This window comes from Loxodonta africana, chromosome 4, assembly GCF_030014295.1.
Source record: "Loxodonta africana isolate mLoxAfr1 chromosome 4, mLoxAfr1.hap2, whole genome shotgun sequence".
Classification (NCBI taxonomy): domain Eukaryota; kingdom Metazoa; phylum Chordata; class Mammalia; order Proboscidea; family Elephantidae; genus Loxodonta; species Loxodonta africana.
The window spans coordinates 122195167-122218800 of NC_087345.1; the positions used below are offsets into that span (position 1 = coordinate 122195167).

At 39.0% G+C, this 23634-nt stretch overlaps 1 protein-coding gene across 2 annotated transcripts; it reads right to left on the bottom strand.

The window, feature by feature from the left end:
• Window positions 1-207: 207 nt before the first annotated feature.
• Window positions 208-20722, bottom strand: MGST1 (microsomal glutathione S-transferase 1). Of its 2 annotated transcripts, none has more exons than XM_003405675.4 (4): window positions 20600-20722; window positions 14038-14187; window positions 11276-11370; window positions 208-825 (listed from the first exon to the last, which is right to left on the bottom strand). In XM_003405675.4, exons 2-4 carry the CDS (start codon window positions 14161-14163, stop codon window positions 579-581), a joined length of 468 nt encoding a protein of 155 aa, XP_003405723.1. In that variant the 5' UTR covers window positions 14164-14187; window positions 20600-20722; the 3' UTR covers window positions 208-578. The 2 variants fall into 2 exon arrangements, with proteins under 2 accessions (XP_003405723.1, XP_010593497.1); XM_010595195.3 differs by lacking the exon at window positions 20600-20722 and adding an exon at window positions 19910-20016.
• Window positions 20723-23634: the final 2912 nt, after the last annotated feature.

Sequence of the window (23634 nt, forward strand, 5' to 3'; positions counted from 1 at the left end):
AGAAGTATTTAAGAGTGAAATGTCATGATTGCAACTTACCTTTAAATGGTTCAGGAAAAAAAAAGAGTGAAATAAATGTGCAAAAATGTTAACAACTGGTGAATCTAGGTAAAGGTGACACAGGAATTCAGTGTACTTTTTTTCAACTTTTCTGTAGGTTTGAAATTTTTGAAAATAAAAAATTGGGAAACAGAGAACCAAACAAAATTATCATTTAAATTCTTTATTTCATGTGCCCATTTCAACAATATAGAAATATAAGTTTAGCACACATGTAATTGTTCTTTTCATAGAGTAAAAATATGAAGTGTCAAGCGAAAGTTACAAACTACACCATAATCAAAATGTATAACAAAGTTCTTTAAAAATAAGGCAAAAGATTTAAGAATCATTATGTTAGATTTCTAGTGCAAACATAAAACGAATGAAGGACACTGTGGATGCTAATATTCAAAATGAGTTTTGTCCAATTCTTAAATCCTTGCCACTCCCCTAAAACCTAAGAAAGTATTCATCATAAACTGGAAGTACAGAATTCTTAACAAAAACCAACTGGATGTTGAGTTTTATGACTCTCCTTACAGGTACAATCTATTCTTCAGCAAATTATACGCCATGGAAAATGTAACTCCATATCCCACAAAAAAAGCCAAAGCTCGATTTGGCTGGGGAAGCGGTGTCAAGTATGCAATTGTGTGGTAGATCCGCGATCCGACAAAGAGCCTGAAGTGCAGGAGGGCTGTAGAGACATCTGGACCACTCAAGGAATACAGGAGGCCGATGCCAAGAAACGGCACAATATTTTCAAGGTCGTTCAGGTGGGCTCTGTGGGAAAAGGTGTCTATTATAGATGCTAATTTCAAAATCAGTAGAAATGTACTCATCCTTCCTTCTCCAAAACTAAACCTAAGTGTTACTGGATCTTTAATTTGCAACGTAAGATTCCTTTTATTACTCTCAAATTGGCTCGTTTCCTTACCCACTTGGCTTTTATTTAGAACTTCTCATTATTTTTGTTTCTTTTTACTGTATCTCAGCATATAAGAGAGAAGTCATTTTACAGTTTCTAGAATATCAAGCATGCATCTATATAATAAAACTGCCTTCATTTTTGTAGAAATGAAGTACTTTTTGTTTTCCTTCTGAGGCTCATACATTAGCAATTCGAGATTCTTCTTATAAAGAACTCTTCTTCCCAAAAGAAAAGCCTTTTGGTTCTGATTTTCCTAAGACTCTTCTCTCACATCTGCTGGTCTATGAAATGATTATTGGGAGAATCTTTACCCTTTTACCCCAATCATTAAGTTGCCAAGAGCTGATTTATCAATTTCCTCCGAAGAACATCATGCTCTCAACATCCAGATAACACAATAACTAGAAAACCTGTCCTCAAAGCCCAAAAGGAATTAGAACAGTGATGTTGCAAAAGTAAAAAGTATGCACAAAAATTACAGGCATTAAAGGGAGATAGAAAGGCATTTCCTAAATTATGCCTTTATACAACAGCTAGAACAAGACCAAAAGCATGGCTTAGACACAATTTTTCCTTCAATATCTGGCACCCTTGGTTTTGCTAGCTATGATTCTGAATACAAGACGTATCTATTTACGACTTCAAGATTTTAAAAGCACTTAATTTTAAAATCTGACGTCACAATTTAAATCTACGAAATTAAAAAATACTTAATCTAGCCTAGAAATGGAGATACTGATAGAGTATATCAGCTATTGATATGTATTTCAAAATAAAAAAAATATTTGTTTATGTTACTTTCTTCTCTTTAAGCAAAAAATATAATTATTACATATTGTCTGCTCAATGATCACCATTATCCTCCCTGACCTTCCTTTCTCTTATTTTCCTTGGATTACCCTCAGGTTGCATGACAAAGATGACAACATAAAAATGTAAAATAGGTGGCAGTAACTTAGATGAAAGGGGCCCTGGTGGCACAGTGGTTAAAGAGCTCAGCTGCTAACCAAAAGGTCAGTGGTTTGAACCCACGAGCTGTTCCTCGGGAGAAAGATGAGGCAGTCTGCTTCTGCAGAGATTTATAATCTTGGACACTCTATGGGGCAGTTCTACTCTGTCCTGTAGGGTCCCTATTAGTCAGAATTAACTGGATGGCACAGGGTTGGGCTGTTGTTGGCAACCTAGACGAGTAAATGTTTGAAAGGGTTTAAATAAAGAACTACCATTCGAGAGTGGTAGCTCCCTTCACATTACTGCCATTTCCAGACAGCTACCAAAATGTATTCCCAGACGGATCTCAGTCTTCATGTGTGACCATACTATACCTGGGTCTATATTCCTCTCTCTACCATGATTCCATGTTCCTGTTCTATCTCCTGGAAACCCTGGTGATGTACTGGTTAAGAGCTACAGCTGCTAAACAAAAGGTTGGCAGTTTGAATCCACCAGGTGCTCCTTGGAAACTCTATGAGGCAGTTCTACACTGTCCTATAGGGTTGCTATGAGTCAGAATTGACTCAATAGCAACAGGTTTTGTTTTTTGGTTTATCCTATTTCCTTTGGACAGATGGCCCTTTGTACAAACTTCCTGTGTGATTAACCTTCCCACCAGACCTGCTCTGTGCTCATGATGCTACAATCACACCTCACTCCCTCAAACCAGAAGCACTTGAATCTCAGAATCTACTTGACCTGGACTGGAGTTACTACACACCTTTGAGAATTGTCAAGGGGTGGCCAACTACAAAACGAGCTTCACAACAGACTTTTCCTGACTCCCTTATCTTCGCCTCAGCTCCTCTGGACTCAAAGCATACAGCAGTGTGTCTAAACTCCCAGGAATTTCCCCAAATTGACATGATCGCTCCCCCCATCTTCCTCATTTCAAATCCTAATAGCCTTCAAGTACTTTCTTCATGAAATATTCCCAAATACCCAAGGTTACTTATATCCTCTACCCCACAACTTAACGTCTAATGGGATACTGGTTATATCATTCTCTAATTACAACATGCTTGCTGGTTTTATTCTCAGGTAAAAGTTATAAACCTCTCAGGGGCAGAAACCCAACCTTAAAGCTCTTTTATTGCCTCCCAATAGAAGAACTGACAGTGATCCACACAAAATAATCTCTCAATAAACTTTGTTCATGCATTGGGACCAGAAGGGAAGTTATCTAGTTCCACCCCTTGCCCATGCTTCAGTCCCTTTACAGAGTCCCCACTGAGTGTCATCTAGATTCCACTGAGCACGTTCAGTGAAGGGGCAGTCTCTACCTTTGCAGGCAGTGTATTCTAAACGTCTCCTGGCCCTAACACCAAACCCACGGATTACTTCCTTTCTTTTGGGTTTTATTTCTCGAGCTGCCCTGACTGCGTTACTCTTTTTACTTTTTGTATTGAACATATGACCCTGCTGGTATCTGAATACTGGTGGCATAGGTTCCAGCATCACAGCAACATGCACGCCCCCACAGTATGACAAATTGACAGCTGAGCTTCCAGACTAAGACTAGGAAGAAGGGCCTGGCAGTCTGCTTCTGAAAAGCATTAGCCAGTGAAAACCTTATGAATAGCAGTGGAACACTGTCTGATATAGTCCTGGAAGATGAGCCCCCCGGGTTGGAAGGCACTCCAAAGATGACTGGGGAAGAGCTGCCTCCTCAAAGCAGAACAAAAAAAAAACCAAACCCAGTGCCGTTGAATCGATTCCGACTTATAGCGACCCTGTAGGACAGAGTAGAACTGCCCCCCAGAGTTTCCAAGGAGCGCCTGGTGGATCCTGACCCTTAGGTTCGCAGCTGTAGCACTTAACCACTATGCCACCAGGGTTTCCTCTCAAAGTAGAGTCGACCTTAATGATGTAGACGGAGCAAAACTTTCGTGACCCTCATTTGCTGATGTGACATGACTCAAAATGAGAAGAAACAGCTGCAAACATCCATTAATGATCGGAACCTGGAATGTACCAAGTAGGAATCTAGGAAAACTGGAAATTGTGAAAAATGAAATGGAATACATAAACATCAATACCCTAGGCATTAACAAGCTGAAATGGACTGGTATTGACCATTTTGAATTGGATAATCATTAGTGTCTACTATGCTGGGAATGATGACTTGAAGAGGAATGGGGTTGCATTCATTGTCAAAAAGAACATATCAAGATCTGTCCTGAAGTACAACGCTGTCAGTGATAGGATAATATCCATACGCCTACAAGGAAGCCCAGTTAATACGGCCATTATTCAAATTTATGCACCAACCACTAATGCTAAAGATGAAGAAATAGAAGATTTTTATCAGCTGCTGCAGTCTGAAATTGATCAAACACGCAATCAGGATGCATTGATAATTACTGACGATTAGAATGCGAAAGTTGGAAACAAAGAAGAAGGATTCGTAGTTGGAAAATATGGCCTTGGTGAAAGAAACAATGCTGGAGATGGTATGACAGAATTTTTTAAGACCAATGACCTCTTCATTGCAAATACCTTCTTCCACTGACATAAACAGTGAGTATACACATGGACCTCACCAGATGGAACACACAGAAATCAAATCAACTACATCTGTGGAAAGGGACGATGGAAAAGCTCAATATCATCAGTCAGAACAAGGCCAGGGGCTGACTGAGGAACAGACCATCAATTGCTCTTACGCAAGTTCAAGCTGAAACTGAAGAAAATCAGAGCAAGTCCACGAGAGCCAAAATATGGCCTTGAGTATATCCCACCTGAATTTAGAGACCATCTCAAGAATAGATTTGACACATTGAATACTAGTGACCAAAGACCAGACGAGTTGTGGAATGACATCAAGGACATCATACATGAAGAAAGCAAGGGGTCGTTGAAAAGACAAGAAAGAAGAAAAGACCAAAATGTATGTTAGAGAGGACTCTGAAACTTGCTCATGAACGTCGAGCAGCTAAAGAAAAAGGAAGAAATGATGAAGTAAAAGAGCTGAAGATTTCAAAGGGCAGCTCAAGAGGACAAAGTAAAGTATTATAATGACATGTGCAAAGAGCTGGAGACAGAAAACCAAAAGGGAAGAACACACTCAATGTTTCTCAAGCTGAAAGAACTGAGGAAAAAATTCAAGCCTCAAGTTGCAATAGTGAAGGATTCTATGGGGTAAATATTAAACGATGCAGGAAGCATCAAAAGAAAATGGAAGGAATACACACAGTCATTATACCAAAAAGAATTAGTCCATGTTCAACCATTTCAAGCGGTAGCATATGATCAGGAACCGACGGTACTGAAGGAAGAAGTCCAAGCTGCTTTGAAGGCATTGGCAAAAAATAAGGCTCCAGGAATTGATGGGGTATCAATTGAGATGTTTCAACAAATGGATGCAGCACTGGAGGTGCTCACTCATCTGTGCCAAGAAATATGGAAGACAGCTTCCTGGCCAACTGACTGGAAGAGATCCATATTTATGCCTATTCCCGAGAAAGGTGATCCAACAAAATGTGGAAATTTATAAACAATATCATTAATATCACACACAAGCAAAATTTTGCTGAAGATCATTCAAAAACAGCTGCAGCAGTGTATCTACAGGCAACTGCCAGAAATTCAGGCTGGTTTTAGAAGAGGACATGGAACCAAGGATATCATTGCTGATGTCAAAGGGATCCTGGCTGAAAGCAGAGAATACCAGAAGGATGTTTATCTGTGTTTTATTGACTGTGCAAAGACAGTCGACTATGTGGATCATAACAAATTATGGGTAACACTGTGAAGAATGGGAATTCCAGAAGACTTAATTGTGCTCATGAGGAAACTTTACATAGATCAAGAAGCAGTTGTTCGGACAGAACAAGGGGATACTGAGTGGTTTAAAGTCAGGAAAGGTGTACGTCAGGGTTGTATCCTTTCACCATACCTATTCAATAATCCGAGAAGCTGGACTATATGAAGAAGAACAGGGCATCAGGATTGGAGGAAGACTCATTAACAACCTGTGTTACGCAGATGAGACAACCTTGCTTGCTGAAAGTAAAAAGGACTTGAAGCACTAACTAATGAAGATGAAAGACCACAGCCTTCAGTATGGATTGCACCTCAACATAAAGAAAACAAAAATCCTCACAACTGGACCAATGAGCAACATCATGATAAACAGAGAAAAGACTGAAGTTGTTAAGGATTTCATTTTACTTGGATCCACAATCAACAGCCATGGAAGCAGCAGTCAAGAAATCCAAAGACACATTGTGTTGGGTAAACCTGCTGCAAAGGACCTCTTTATAGTGTTGAGAAGCAAAGATGTCACCTTGAAGAATAATGTATGCCTGACCCAAGCCATGGTATTTTCAATGGCATCATATACATGTGAAAGCTGGGCAATGAATAACGAAGGTCAAAGAATTGACGCCTTTGAACTGTGGTGTTGGTGAAGAATATTGGATATACCATGTACTGCCAAAACAACGAACACATCGGTCTTGGAAGTAGTACAACCTTAGAAGGATGGTGAGCCTGCATCTTACATACTTTGAACATGTTGACAGAAGAGATCAGTCCCTGGAGAAGGACATCATGCTTGGCAGAGTACAGGGTCACCGGAAAAGAGGAAGACCCTCAGCAAGATGGATTGACACAGTGGCCTCAACAATGAGCTCAAGCATAACAATGATTGTAAGGATGGCGGACCAGGCAGTGTTTCGTTCTGTTGTGCATAGGGTCACTATGAGTCGGAACTGACTCAACGGCACCTAACAACTACAACATTGAACGTATGTGGTTTTGATCCTCTTCAGAATAAGGTAAGAATGGATTAAGTAAATAAATATGTAAAGTGCTCTCCAACCATCACTGATCTCTGTCTGTTCAGACTCAAATACTTAAAGTCACTTATCTTGACACCTCAATAAATATTATATTTTTAATATGTCATGTGTATTTATTAATTTACCCAATAACACATATCTGAAAGCATACCTTTCATTTCATTTGTAGCCCCTTCACTTTCTACAGTTGGAATACGCTAATAATAACAGCTTTACAATTACAAGTTGAAGAGAGGAAAAAGTCCAGGTTAAAAATGGAAGACTCTGGAAACTCTTTCTCTGAAAAGCATCTCTAAAAGTAGGCTTTTATTAGGAACTTTTGAGTTGGGTCAATAAGGTCTCAAAAAATAGTTGGGGCTGATAAAAGGTCTCAAAAATACCATCAGAAAGAAAACATTTACCTTCTTCAATACTCCTTCTCTTGCCTCACTGAAAAGCCAGTGTCTGATCACCAGGGGGCACTGTGCACACAGTTGCTGTACCTCCTCAAGGACACTGACCCTTTTCAGAACTAGGGGTCATTTCACTAAAATTTATTTGTTGCTTGCCTGACTAAAAGATCATCTTAGATAATGGCTTTCTCTTCTAGAAGTACAATACCATGGATGCAGGGAGAGGGGGCATAAAGGATGGGGAGCATAATTCTGGACTTTGAAAATAAAATATCTTTTATAAAGCTTTCACGCTCGAGACTTAGGTACCTGGATCATCCTTCCAGTCTTACTGGCTTATCATTAGCATCATGCATGTGGCTGTCTGTTCTAGAAGGGAAGGTCAGCAAGGACAAGACAAAGCTTTAAACTGCTTAATGTCTCTTTAGCGGTTTTGGTAACTTCACAAAGCTTCTCTCACCTTTTCTAATTTTTATACTTTCTCATAACGCATTTGTCATTCTTCTGGTACCTGTTGAAATTTTCACAATGACTCTTTGTCCCAAAGCCCTTTCATCTTCATATTCTTGGCACAGAAACCCTGATGGCATAGTGGCTAAGTGCTATGGCTGCTAACCAAAAGGTCAGCAGTTCGAATCTGCCAGGCGCTCCTTGGAAACTATGAGGCAGTTCTACTCTGTCCTATGGAGTCGCTATGAGTCAGAATTGACTCAACGGCAATGGGTTTGGTTTTTGGTTATTCTTGGCACAATTCAGTTCAAGACTGGCTGATTTACTCAGTTGCTGTTTTAGCTACTACTGAGTCAGCCCCTAACTCGTGGTGACACCATGCACAACTGGATGGGACCCTTGTGATCCATAAGGTTTCCACTGGATGATTTGTAGAAGTAGTCATCAGGCTTTTCTTCCTATTCTGCCTTAGTCTGGAAGCTCTGGTAAAACCTGATTTACTCAGTAGGACTGCTGAATAAACAAGTACATAACCTAAGTGGATCAGACATTAAAATTATTTTCTAAATATCTAGCACAGACTTCTTAGAAGAAAAGCATCCTCGCTTGTTAAATAACTTGAGATAAAACAGGTTTGAATGAGCAAGAAAGTGGGTTTAATTTCGGTCCAGCATAGGGCTAAAGGGGAGCCAGCAAAAATGGTGTAATGCTTGGCCCTCCTTGAGGTGAAGAAGGTATAGTATAAACTTCTGGAGTGGGGACAAGAAATGGCACAGTAAGAGCACAGAGGTCTAATACACAACTTGAAATGTTTGTTACCATACTATAAGTTCCTCTGCACTCATTCCCACCTCAACTTAGTCATCTATTTTACCCATTTTTTTTTTTTTTACTTGATTTGTAGTGGAGATTGAGGAATGGCTAAGTTTGTATCCAGGTTCATAAAATGAGGAATATGAAAAATATGTACAAATGCAGGAACCCAGATCCAGAGTTAGTCCTAAGGCTGTAAATCATTAGGGAATCTGCAGAAATCTTGGGAGGTGCTTCAGACTTTCACATGTAATCCAAAAAGGGATAACAAATTATATATATATAACTAAAAATAGAACTACCATATGACCCAGCAATTCCACTGCCAGAAATATACCCAAAAGACTTGAAAGGAGCAACTTGAACAGACTTTGTACACCAATGTTCATTGCAGCACTATTCACAATAGCCAAAAGGTGGAAACAACCTAAACGTCCATCAACGGATGAAAGGATAAACAATATGTGGTACGAGCATACAATGGAATACTACTCAGCCAGTAAGAGAAATGAAGTCTTGATACATGCTACAACATGGATGGAGCTTGAAACCATTATGCTGAGTGAAAGAAGTCAATCACAAAAGGAGAAACTTTGTATGACCTCACTTATACAAAAAGACAAGAATATGCAAATGTAGAGACCAAAATTTATTAGTGATTACCAGGGGCTGGAGGGAGAGGTGGATGGGAAGTTATTGCTTATGGAGTACTGGTTTCAGTTTATGGTGATGGTAAATTCACACTGATTAAGGGTAAAGGTTACACAGCTGATTAATGTAATTTCTGTCAACAAGGTGTAAAAAACCAAAATACCAAACCCATTGCCATCGAGTCAATTCCAACTCATAGCGACCCTATAGGACAGAGTAGAACTGACCCATAGAGTTTCCAAGGAGCACCTGATGAATTCAAACTGCCAACCTCTTTGTTAGCAGGCGTAGCACTTAACCACTATGCCACCAGGGTTTCCCAATAAGGTGTACACCTGCAAAAACTGTACCTGTCACTGAACTGCAATTGACAAAAACTGTGGAATAGATATATTTACAATAACAAAAAAAAAAAGAGTAGTTGCTGAGGCTGCTTATATACACCCAAACACCTCATGAGATGTGGTTTCTTGGTTTGGTGGTTTAGGGTAATGATTTCATGGGACATCCCAGTTAATTGGCCTAATATCACCATTAGTGCTTCTGTTCTATCTCCCAGTTTGTTATGTAGTGCCTGTGGTCTTGAAAGCTTATAAGTGGCCAGTCAAGATGGTCTCAGCTATTGGTCTCCATTTGCCTGGATCAGAGTAAGAAGGACATCAGGAATAAGAGAAAGAAATGGAATGTGTGGCTAATTGCCTCCTTGAACAACTGCCTTCCTTGCCATGAGACCAGAAAAACTGGATGATGTCTGGTTACCATTACTGAACATTTTGATCAAAGATTCTGTAGAAGTGTCTTTGATCAAAAGGGAGAAAATACAAAACAGAATTTCAAATTCTTGTAGAATTCAGATTTTCTGAAGCCATGGAGGCCAGATGAACCCCCAAATCTACTGCCCTGAGATAATCTTTCAAATCACAAACCAAAAATATCCCCTGAAGTTTTCTTAAAACCAAACAATAGTAAAGGGAAACCCTGGTGCCATAGTAGTTAAGTGCTATGGCTGCTAACCAAAAGGAATGTCTGCCTTGAGCACTGTGTTCTTTTAATATCTATCTATATGGGATTAAACTGACAACAGCAACTTGAAAGATTAGAAAAGAAACTTATAGGGCAGTAAGTTTATGCTAATAGGGAAAGTACAACGCAAAAAAGGAGGGTGAGAACGGTTGCTCAACTTGAAGAATGTAATCACCATCACTAAACGGTGCACGTAGAAACTGTTGAACTGGTGTATGCTCGGCTATATATATTCTCAACGACAACAAAAAATAAACTATTTAAAAAAGGGGATAACCCAAATCTGATACTTGAATTACAGAGGTAAAGTTTTTCTCTGTCTCTATTTATTCATACTCACCAAATTGAGGACATATATCCAAATATAACGTTTATATTTCTTATCTAAACTATTCATCACAAAACTAAATACCTCTACATTTAAGTATGGCTATAAAAATTCTTCACCGATCCCTTATTTTTATACAACTTTACTTATGCTTGGAACGTGCCTAAACTGTATCAGTTTGGATGAGCGTTAGAAAATATTAAATAAGAAAATGGTATAAAACTTTGACTAAAGCACTGGTTAATGAAATCTCAATTTAAGAAAACTTTGCAAATTATGTGTCCTTCTATGACAATGATTAAAAAATACACCTCCAGAACTAGAATTCAATGTACTTATAAATATCTTACCTATACTTATAAAATAAGTATATTAATTATATTGTTTGGAGACTGTGGAGATGGTATCCTTGCTTATTGCTTTTCACTGTTCATTGAATTCTCAAAACATGAACCATAATATCTTCAAAGGAGAGAGAGAAAGAAATTGATTTCCCTATTTTTCCAAAGAGTGTCAGCTTTCATATTTTGAATTCTGTGCAAACCTATTCAGTTTTTCAACCCTTTACAAAAGTAGATAGTCTCACTTCTGATAAAGATGATGAACCTGCAAGAAGCTACCTTCCAATGTACCCCCTCCTTCCATTATTTTGATGCATCCCTATATAAAGTCATTAACCCCAACAATGAGAATACAAAGTATTGTAACGTTGGCAACATATGCAATCGCAGTGAAACTTAAGAGACTTCCAGATCCCTAAATTATCTGTGGGATAGGTGAGATGACTGACTTTCTTCATCTTCAAAATTCTTGCAAAAGTAAATGACTTCAGGAGACAGTGGTTTACCTTCGTACACGTTCCACTCGGTCATCTGTCCGAAGATACTTCTTGGCATTTTCTCCTTTGCCAAAATGCGCGCAGTCTTCTGGGTTGACAAAAACCTATTCCAAATACCAAGAAAAAGGTTACGAACATAGGGGTATCCTACCTAATGAGTTATTTGCATTTTAATGGGAGAAATACAGACATTCAGGTTGCCCCTTAGGGAAAGAAAATTTGGAGAAATAAACCAAACTCAGAGGGAGAGATCATCTATAGTTTACACATGAGTGTTTATTAACAATGCAAAATAAAAGAATCAAAGACAACCATGAAGAAAAACTTAAATAAAAACCAAAGTATAAAAATAGTGTAAAGGAAGCAAAAATGGGAAGAAGAGTATAACCCTCAGTTGTCGTTGATTACTATAATAGTGAACTGGCATCTTTTTTCATAGTTATATGGACACACCTTCCCTTAAGTGTATTAACTGACTGATTCATCTGAAAGTAGTAAGTTCACTTGCCAAAGATAGTAGAGAACAGGTGAGGAGCATAAAAGGGGGGGGGCATAGAAAAGGTATTTTGGATGTCATTAGGATATGTGAACCTCTGGCTCCCCCAGCTGGATAAAACCTTCAGTTGAATAATACAGTGAAATGTAAGAAGCTGAATTGCATTCCTGTAAACAACAAGCACAGATTCTAGGGCATAGGGTTATGAATTCCTTCCGGCAATTATTATGCTGTTTGAAATTATTTCCCCATCCTTTGAAATTTAAAATATGCATAAGTATGTTCCACTGTTTAATAATTTATAATAAAGAAAAATGCAAACTATAAAATTAGCCTTAATTTAAGCTTATAAATACAACAACATTTTTCTTTATGTGATATGAGAATTTATCCGAGACAAAGATGTTGAGGAGAACTGATGGGCAGAGATATGATCCAGCGTTAGGTCAGATCTGTCTCGTTCATCACCATGTTCCCAGCACCTAAATAAATGCCTGCCACACACTAGCAGTTCAATTAATATATTTTGAATAAATAAATAAATGTATTGCAATGGAAAGTAATGAGATTGTTTTCAAACCAATATGGATTTGAATCTCAGCATCACCCTTTACTGGTATAACCTTGGTTAAGTTACTTAACTTGTCTGAGTTTCAATTTTCTCATCAGCAAAATAGGGCAGAATAACCCTCATCTCACATGATGTTGGTAAAGATTACATAAAATGATATAGTTATCTACCACATATAAAAAGCACCATGGCCCCTGGCACATATCACTGGAACTTCACAAATTTGAATTCCTTTGTATTTTTCTAAGAAAGGGTATATTCCTGCCCTCATTGGTGCCATTATGTTTCTAGAGTACAGTGAGGACCTCATGGTAGACAGCCACTTTGTAGCTGGTTGTTTCAGCATATTGTCCCATTAGGAGTTGATCCCATTAGACATTTACACGTGTGGGTATGTGCTCCATTAGAATGCAAATGTCCTTGGGAAGGGATTACTTCCAAGGAAGTAATGAAGACTGTGATTTTCCCTAAAATATTTCCTAGTTATTGTTTCCAGGTGTAATGAAAGAAAAGCTCTGGAGAGCAAAAACTCAGGACAGGTGGTTTCCAAGAAGAAGTTGCTGAATAAACTCAAGTTGCACCAATAAAAATCATTAAATTTGCTTTACTCTTCACTGTGCCATAAATCCTACTTGAATACAGAATCTATGCACAAAACCTTTCTAGAACTTTCCCCGTTTCTCCATTTTTTTTAAGTAACCATTCTACTAATACAGATTAGAAATATTATCCACTTAGTGGTCCCTGGGTACCATTACTGAATGTTCTGATCAGGCATTCTATAGGAGAATATTGATCAAAAGGGGGGAAATGCAGAACAGAATTTCAGGTTCTTTTTTTTTTATGGAATCCAGATTTTCTGGAGCCACTGAGGCTGGATGACCCCCCCCCCAAAACTGATGCCCTGAGATAACCTTTAAACACTGAACAAAAAAATCCTGAGATCATCTTTAAACCAAACAAAGTTTAGCTTGACTGATAAAGAATGTCTGCCTTGAACATTGTGCCCTTTTAAGGAACTATATGGAATCAGCAACTCAAGGTGTTAGGCAGGAAGCTTAGAAGGCAGTAAGCTTATGTTAATGGAAGAGGAACAATTCAGAAAAGGAGGGTGAGAATGGTTGCACAACTCAGAGAATGTATTTGATGTCATTGAATTGTATATGTAGAAACTGTTGAACTGGTTTATGTTCTCTGTATATTCTCAACAACAAAAATAAATTTTTTTTAAAGAAATACTAAGCATTTAACAAGCGGGAAGTGTACAAAATTCAAATGGTTTGTCGCAATCATAAGACGCTCTGTTGTATGAATATGAACGTTAATTTTCAGCCTTTTTTTTGTCCCCAAAATCATACCCTTGACCTATAAGAGAGCTGAAAACACCAGTTAACTGTCTTGAAATAACTATTTTCTAACTCTAATTGACTCCAAAACCATTGAATGTTTCTTTGAAACTTTGATACTCCAAAGGTCTCCATCACTAAGCAGCATGACAAAAGGTAAAATCCACAATGAAAAAACCATTTACTAGCAACTGTTCCATAAACACATCAGATCCATCTGTACCAAATGACTGCACATTTCACTGCAGTGTTAAACAATGTGTTACCGGGCTTAACCAAAAAAAAAAGAAGTAAATTAAGAAAATTGCTTTCCAGGATTTCAACTCTTGAAAGAAAACATTACCTCTGAATTTCTTACCTTTTTTGTCAATCTCTGGAATGCAGTGGCAGTACTCATAAACATCATTTTTGAAAGAATAATTGTTGCATAGGAGGCAAAGGCCATGAATGCTTCATTCTCGGCTACCTGGGTGAGGTCAACCATTTTTTTCAATTGTGGTCTGGAATCCTAAAAAAAAGATTTTAGTCAAAACGGGGAAAATGTGAAAAAGCAGGCAGGGATGGATACCCAGTATAACTCTCAATGGTCACTTGGTGTCCTTATATTGCAGCCTTAACCTTACCGTTCTTATAAATATCTTGGGCTATTTGCAGAACAAAAAAAAGTGATGGTTTAGTTTTGAAGATTTCAAAATAATCAGAATTATGTTTCTCTAGTTCTACATCATTAAGCTTGAAACACCTAACCAAGTACTGAGTGAAACAGTAGGGGGTAACACAACCAAAAAATAAATGGACAGAATGCTCTAACGATAGACTAAAATCATTTTTGCATCAAGATGAGACAAAAGGTTGGACATAAAAGACCAGATGTCATGGATTGGTCTCTTTAGAAACATCAAACTATGTACACAGTAGTGCCATTGATGTTATATTGAGAATGCCTAAGTTCTAAGATATGTCCTGCTTTAGAAAAAGCTTTATACCTTTTTGTCATTTCAGTAACATTCAAGATCTCAGGCTCCAGGGTTTGAATTCAAATCCCAAAATTTGTCTAAATTTGGTTGAGGGATTTCACCCCTTAAGACTAAATTTCTTCATTTATAAGATGGGAATAGTGATAGCTTTTAATGATTGGGTTGTTGTCAGGGTTCAGTTGAAATGACCTCTGGAATATGCTTAGCACAATGCCTGGCCAATGAACAACTCTAGATAAAATTTATTATATCTTTATTATGATCATCATTAATACCAACACAGGTGAAGAAGAAGCAGGATAATGTAAACATCAAAGTAATAAGCTTGCAAATGCAAGTAAGGAATTGGTATTTGTGGTACTTTCATAGAAAGAATGGTAAGGGAAGGAGGATTAGCTTTACATGACTCTTCAGGTTATTTTACATTCCTTATTTACATCCATAAAAAAAAATTTTTTTTTTTTTTTTTAAAGCTATCAGGAGTTCCTGGTGGCACAAAAGGTTAAGCATTAGGCTACTATCAGAAAGTTTGGCAGTTCAAATCCACTCATAAGGTACCTTGGAAGAAAGACCTGGTGATGTACTTCTAAAAGATCACAGCCATTGAAAACCCTATGGAGTACAGTTGCACTCTGAAACACATGGAGTAGCCTTTAGTCGAAATCAATTCAACAGCAACTTTTTTTTTTAAGCTATTGAGAGTAAACTGAATGTAACTATCTGAATCTGGAGTTGGAAGGTTAATTTGGCATGTGCTCAGGAGGCAAATTAAGGCCACGACAGTGATAATGAAGGCAACCCATAGAGCAATCCCACTGCCATCAAGTCGATTCCTACTTGGGCAGGAATTTAGCATAAGAATTAAAATTTAAACTCCCTATCCTATGTCATTCTTTACAACCTCCACTTGTTCTATTTGGACCCCAGTGGTTAAGAGCTTGGTTGCTAACCCCAAAGTCTGTAGTTTGAATCCACCAGCCACTCGTTGGAAACCCTATGTGTCCTATACTGTCCTATAGACTAGCTATGAGTTGGAATCGACTCCACAGCAATGGGTTTCTTGTTCTATTATCAAATCTCACAATTTGTCTAACCTCGTTTGAGGGATTTCAGTTGTGTAAAACTAAATTTCTTCATTTATAAGATGGGAATAGTAATAGCTTTTAATGACTGGTTGTTGTCAGGGTTCAACTGAAATAACCTCTGGAGTATGCTTAGCATAATGCCTGGCCACAAAGCCCTTTTATCTGCTTCTCCTATCTCTTCCATATCACTTCCATATAACCACACATCTTTTCTCACACTCTAACTTAGACACTATTTAACCTGCTTAGCGTGAAATATTCTCTCTTCTAGAGGATGTCAGGTCCTGCCTTTAAAACTCATCTCCTCCATGAGATCTTATCAGAGTGACATCTATCAAATTCTGATCATTCTACCCATCTACCAGTAATCTATGTTGCTGTTGTTGTTGTTAGGTGCCGTTGTTAGGTTCTGGCTCATAGCGACCCTATGTACAACAGAACAAAACACTCCCCAGTCCTGCAAAATCATTGTTATGCTTGAGCCCACTCTTGCAGCCTCTGCGTCAATCCGTCTCTTTAAGGATCGTCCTCCTTTTCACTGACGCTCTCTGCTTTACCAAGAAATAATCCATAAGTGCACATATTTTTCTATACACTGCTGCTGGTCATACAGTTGTCTATATGTTTCTGCCAATTGTGATGAAAATCAATTCATACACATATGTGTTTGATTTTATAAGTTTGTTATGAACCCAAGTATGCCATGTACTTTATATATATTACCTTACATATAATCCTCATAAATACATCCACTTTACCGATGAAGAAAAGAAGACACAAACCCAGGTCTCTCTGACTTCAAAGCCCTTGCACTAACCACATTGGCACCATCTCCTTCAAGAGACTGTAAACTGCTTAATTCTGATTCAACTAACACAGACTAAACTGCTGGCACGTCACAGGGCACCTCTTCCTCTGTTACCTTCTTTCTTCATCTTCTGTTTACACAGTCAGGCAGGTGCTATCATTCCCATCTAGCAGATGAAAAAAACCCAAAGCTTTCTAACCAAACCTCTATTTTTATTTCTTCAGGCAAAAATATACTCTGGATTTAGGCAGACTGAAACTATATATTCTATACATATTCTAGTTGAAAAGAACAAAATACATATGATAACTTAATTCACCTCCACCAGTCAATAACCTTGAAAGCAAAGTACGTTGGGTACTTTCTCAGTGCAAGATAATAGTTTTAGTTAACAATTAATACATCTGCACCACCTCTGAGTACTGAGGGTGTGAAAGTCATGAATAAACTGCACTGTCCTTAGGAACTCATATTAAGTAATTAGGTTAGTAAAGGATCTCTAAGTTCCATGCCTCTAGGCAGAGATCCGAAGAAACACAGCAGAGATGTTGATTTAAAAAATCAAGAAAATGTTATCAAGTACAAAGTGTTGCTATTTAATGATAATTTTAAAAGTAGAAGACTATGTAGGTCTCTACTTACGTTCCCCAGAATAAAATTTATTTACCAATGGAACAAAAGTTCAGGTTTTTTTTTTTTTTTCCTCAGTGAAAACAGATATTGTAAGTGTAGAGAAAAAGCGAAAGCTTTCCAGAACTGAAGGTAGGAAAAGAACACAAAGATGTCTGCCATTGGGGAGAAAGAGCAGTAGGAAGCTTTTTCTTTAAATGTGAAAAACAAATAAAAAGTGCGCCTCGCAAAGAAAGTTTCTCAAACAGCAACGATGCGGTTTAACTCCCTGTGTGTGGTTTTGGGAGATGGGCCAACACCAAGCTTCTGATACCACACCCTACAAGTCCATGAACCGCCTCCCCTAACCAACATCTTCCACTTCCCAGCACACATGAGGGCTGGGTAATAAGTAGTAACAGTGAGAGCTTTAAGGAATTGGAGTCATTTATAGCATGGATTAAGGCAAAGCCAGTTCAGACTTTTTTTCTTCCAAAGCTGATTTGTCAGTAAGTCACCATGAGCCTGTTACACAACATTCAAGCCATTATCATGGCTGGAGCACTGCAGGCAAATACACAATTACTGAAAGCTTTTTACCAGGGAGGTCACCAGGAGGGAGGCTAGCAGTATGGTAGCAATCATAATTAAGCGAGTGAAATGTTAAGTGATCTGAGTATTCTAGGAATGAGACAGAAATACTCTAGGAAAGGAAGCAGAGAAAAACAGGGAACCTGATTACGAATCACAGAAAATAAATGATTAAAATGATAAACCGTAGTTGCAAAGTGCTTTGTTCATTTTATTATCAATTCATTGGTTGGCATAGCAGTGAATATCTCCACCTGTCATGCCAGAGACCAAGGCTCAGTGCCCTAATGCAAACATAACTGCCTTTAAGGATGACGCAGAGCAGAGAGCTTGAGAGCACAGGTCTGGAACTAGACAGCCTGGGTGGATCCCGGCTCTGCCACTTATTAGCTGTTATTTAACTTCTCTGTGACCTTACCTGCAAAACGAGGTTAGTAGTAATTCCTGCCTCACAGGATTCTTACAAGGATTAAATAAGTGATATATGAAAAGTGCTTAGAAAACCACTGAGATGTGGTAAGTCCTGAATCACCAGTTACCATCATGTCAGCGCTGATTCATGGGGACCCCATGTGTGTTAGAGTAGAACTGTGTTCCATAGGGTTTTCAGTGGCTGATTTTTTTGGATGTACATCACTAGGCCCTTCTTCTGAGGTGCTTCTAGGTGGACCTGAATCTCCAACCTTTCAGTCAGCAGCCATCTGCACCACCCAAAGTTTCCAAGTGCTATACAAGCATTTGTTAAACAAATAAGCTCCTACTTTGGCACTGTTCTAAGTGCTGAGGACACAAGTTTAGAGCTTTCAGAAAGTTTTCACATACTTTATCACACTTCATCTGAAAACTGTATGGTAGAAAGAGCAAGTAATTACTTTTCTTCACCTTTTTTATATATAAGGAGACAAGCCAAAAGAGGTACAGTGAGTGATTTCACCCAAGTTCACAGTGGAGGGACCAGGACCAGAATTCAGGTTTCTCACTCTTTAACTCGTGGGCTACCCACTAATAAGGCTAAGAATTCTAGATGTTTTCACCTCCTGAAGCTCTTTTCCTCTGAAATCCCATTCTTGTGTGGGCTTTTTTTTTTTTTTTCCAAGCTCTCAATTGTGAAACCCTCCCCCCTCCCCTTCACAGGCTCTTGGCCAAAAAGAGCAAAGTTCTTTTTTTCTCAGCTGTGTGTGGCCTTTCTACACAATATTGTGAAACACAAGGCAATTCTGGGCCTACAGCCACAGGCCATGACTCTGCAAGTTTGTGTCTTTTGAAACCAACGGAATGCTATACCTGAGATAAAGAAAAAGGAGGATTCAGTGGCCATGTTGCTGTTTATCAGTTCCAGAATTTCCTAAGGGATGTGTGGGAACTGCAGTCTCATGCAAAGGGGGCTTCCAAGCCCAGAGGAGGGAAATGCTGGTTGTCTGGGGGGTAAGATGTGGGGTGAGGCTGTTCTCAGGCAACTGTGCTGGCCCTCTCTTTCCCAGGCTCAAAGATTTGGGGGAAAAAACTCCACTCTAAAACAAATTCTTCGAAAAATTTTTCTTCTCTGTCACAAAGCTCAAATTTGGACCAATTTGCCATTTTAAAAAATTACCAAACATGGTCTGCGCACAATGTCCTCCTAACTGGAGAGCAGCAGAAGCCACCAAAGCCCAGCACCATCCTGACTTCCGGCATACCACACCTCCCGCACACACAGAAGGTGTGCCCAGCCCGGCATTCCAGGCAGGCTAGGCCCCTAAGAACTCCAGGCTTGACTGGCTTAAGTGCTGTTCAGCAATGTTTGATTACAGCCCACTCAGAAAGTAAGGAGAAGAAAATAAAACCGGTGGTGGGACTACCAAGAGGCCTTGGGACTGTTTAGAAGGAAGCAGGGAGACTGGAAGACTTACTTGTACCCTCTCTTCATCACCCCAGTCTCAGCGATAGCAACCATTTCTAATAGCTTAACTGCCAAAGAAAGCTTCCCTGCTCCTTTATTCCTCCCACATGGCTTCCTTCTCCGATGGATGGGGGGGGGGGGGAGGGTGGGCTGAGAACCCTCCCAAGGAGCTTCAACCTTTAGCTCTCCATTCAGCTCTCTATAATAACATCTCAGGGTCTAACTCCCATCCTCCTGCACTTCGTTATGTACCAGTTATTATTATTATTTTTAAAACTCACCGGTTTCTCTTGTGTATCAAAGTGAACCTAGAGGTGCAAACCTCCCTTTCAATGAGTGCAAAGGCTGATATGTCCATGAAATCACAGGTGCTGCAGGATTTTACACCCTTATGGTGAAAAACAAACAAAAATACAACCAAATCAGTTGCCCTGGAGTAGATTCGGACTCCTGGCGACTCCATGTGCGCCACAGAAAAACGATGCCTCATAGGGTTTTCAGTGGCTGATTTTTCGAGATTGCCAGGCCTTTCTTCCCTGACGTCTCTGGGCAGACTACAACCTCCAGTCTTTCCGCTGAGCACATAAACCATTTGCACCACTCAGGTAAGCTGCTTAAACCACAATTTGCAAGTACCTTTTACTCTCCAAAAGTTTCAAGGGACCCTTTCAAGCAGGACGCTACTTTGGTTTGAAAATTAAAAATGATTAACTCATCACTAAAACATGTATCCCCTGAAGTTTCATTCCTGGAGTTTGGCAAACGGGAAACCTTACCTAGAAGAGGACAGGAACACAGTTCCCTTTCAGAAGTGATAGATTGCAAAGAAAATGTTTAGCAGCTAAATGGAGCAAAGAACTTTCAGGCTGGCGGAGCCCTCTCAAACCTTACACCCTCCACCAACCTTTCCCCTTAGGGCCCGCCACCTTCTCCACACCCTCTCCTCCCACAGCCTACCCCCGGGCACGTACTGCGAATCCGAAGAGAAGTAAAGCTGCAGACCAGTCCCGGGCAGGCGCGTTGCGCGGGCACTGAGTTTTACTGCGCGGGCGGGACGCAGGCACCGCCTCTTCTCCGGTTAATTTCCTATTAATTTGCACTGGGGCGCTTAAACTGAACTCCAAGCACCTCCCCTAAATCGCCTGATTTTTCTCTCCCGGAGTAACCACTGCCTACCGGTTCCCTTTGAATTTTGCTGTTTGGAGCCTTTAGAAGCTCTCATTCCCTTAATGCCATCCTCTCTATTATGAGTCGGAATGGACTCGACGGCATCGGGTTTTTTGGTCTATTCAACGGGGAGGGGGACGCTAGCGGTTTGTATCGGAACTCTGTACCCTCGATCATTTCAGTGTTGGGAGTGGCGAAGAAAGGGAAAGGAAGTTAACTTTTACTCAGCTGGAAGCAATTCAAACGAACTTAATGTTGAATTTCGAACTTTATAGACAATTTAAATCTCTAGGAAAAATATACGAATTAGATATTGATGAACTGGCCTTCCATTGAACTTTACCGTCCCTGCACTAGCGGCAAGGGCTGGGCAAAAGGCTGGCGGGAAACAATGTAACGTTTAGTAAAGATCGTATGTCATCGGCCAAATTTGTGACAATAAACAACTGTCACTCTGTCCCCTTGCATTCAGAGTCCAAAATGTAATTGAGGGAGATTATACTGGATCCCTTCATTACACAATCAGCTTAGTGTGTTTTTACAGGGACATTCATAGGAGTGTTTTAGAAAGGCATTGTTATTGTAACATCAACATCTAGATTAGGGATATTTCCAAGCTTCCTAGTCCCTGCAAGAATATTTATGTCTATCTACCGTGGGTTTATCTTAAAATATATAAGGATTTATGATTGCAATCTATGTAACTTCTTTCAGGGCCATACTTCTCACACCGTTACCACCTGCTAATGTCTTGGAAGAAGTACAACCATAATGCTCCTTAGAAGCAAGGATGGCGAGACTGCATCTTACATACTTTGGACATGTTGTCAGGAGGGATCAGTCCCCGGAGAAGGACATCATGCTTGGCAGAGTACAGGGTCAGTGGAAAAGAGGAAGACCCTCAATGAGGTGGGCTGACACAGTGGCTACAACAATGGGCTCAAGCGTAATGATTGTGAGCATGGTGAAGGACCAGGCAGTGTTTTGTTCTGTTGTGCATAGGGTCGCTATGAGTCGGAATCGACTCCACAGCACCTAACAACAACAACGACATGTAAATAAAATATTTGTACTTCCTTCTAAGGCTTAATGTTCTCTCTTTAGGTTTTAAAGAATTCTCCTGGGACTAGCTGTCTGTCTAGCATTTGATAGGAAAGTCCATGTTCTACCAAAAAAGGAAGAACATCCAGTTTGCTTTAGAAAACAGAAATTAATCACAGGCCTGAGAACAATTTCTACACAAGAATATCAGTAGGAGTATAGGAAAATCTAGCATCAGAACACATTAGTACTTCATTTTCATGTCTGTGTCTTTTGAAAACTATATTTATTCACCACTCTCTTTAAAGTACACTAGAATCTGGTTGTAACATTCACTGGAATAGGACAGAATTTTAGATGAATAATTCCATCCTGAACTCTCTCCAAGAGAGTTTAGTACAACAAGTATATAAAAGACTTTTTCATTTATTATGAGGTGATATAGCCCAAATCTTAAGGTTAGCATTACAGAAAAAATACAGGAGAGCTATTATTTTAATAATTTTATCATAGGTTGTCAGTTGAACAGTTCTAACATGTTTTTGAAAAGAAAGGAGGCACTAACTCATCTGATGCTCTAGTTATGAAGTATATTTACACTAGCGACTAATCAATGAATAAATTTTACTGCGCTCCTGCTATCAATGAATCATGAACAATTGTTGTCCGTACGTAATAAAATGACACTGTGTTCAGTACAATGTTAGCCTCTGACTGTAATACACTTAATTCAATAAACATTTATTTAGTTTATGCAAAGTACTTGGTTTGATTCTAAAATCTGACGGAGGTAGATAACATCCATCAGTTGTCCTCCAAGAGTTTTCAGTCAGGTAAGCACAAAGACCAAAAAAGTAAAAAGTAATCACTAAACTTGTAGAAGAAAAGACCTCCATTTAGAGGTAAGAATGATAATAGGGTGTTAACTAGAGCAGTAAATAGAAAATGGTGGGGAAAGAAGTTACACTTTCTATTCATCTTTATTATATGCTCTGAGCTGAGTGAGAAAAAGAGTTATTATTCAGCTTGTTTGGGTTTAGGTAAAGGGAAGAGTCCAGACTTTTAACTCTTCCTCACCACCATTTTAAGCCTATAAAGAAATCTTTCAGGGAAATTCAATCCAAGCTTCAGGACAAGTAACTCCCCAGTAAATATTAAAACCATTTAAAAGGTCATTGATTTGGGGTGGGGACAGCAAAAGTCGTTAGCAGAGTAGATGCCACAATAAAGAAAAGGGAGCTGCCTATTGGAGAAACAGAATCAGAAAGACCTAGAAGAAAGAAGTATTATAAATCTAGTAGTTCCCGCTTTTTTAGACAGACAAAGGAGAAATATCAGAAGGGATTGCCATTACCACTAAACTAAGTGGGAGAAAACTGGTGCCCACTACTCCTTTCAATTATTGTAGGTGTTTGTTTGTTTTTTTAATTCATAGACTAGGCTCCTATAATCTGAAACTAAGTGTGTAAGATCCTTCTTGGGATTTCAGCAAACATCCACAAAAAAAAAGTCTTAAGATTAAAAAGCAAAAAGGGAAATAAAAATAAACAGTATTTTAAACATACAAATATTGCTTTAGAATTGTAGTGTACTAGATTTGCTTATTTCTCCCAACAACCTTTTAAAGGAGTTTTTATTTTTCCTATTTTATAGATGGACACATTTAGATCCAGAGAAGCTTAGAAGTTGTGCTAGCTTTTGGAATAAACCCTGAACCCAAAACCTGTAAGAGGCAAAATTAGTCCGTCTAGTCAAATTAGAGGGACGAGACTTTGAAAATGATAAAATTCACAAAGCT

Bases quoted from the DNA above. Each gene is read 5' to 3' on its own strand.
- MGST1 (XM_003405675.4), bottom strand. From the start codon at position 14,163: ATGGTTGACCTCACCCAGGTAGCCGAGAATGAAGCATTCATGGCCTTT. The intron at 11,371-14,037 runs GTAAGAAATTCA...TATTTGGAATAG, and splicing joins TCCAGAGATTGACAAAAAAG to GTTTTTGTCAACCCAGAAGA. The intron at 826-11,275 runs GTAAACCACTGT...CTTTTCCCACAG, and splicing joins CGAGTGGAACGTGTACGAAG to AGCCCACCTGAACGACCTTG.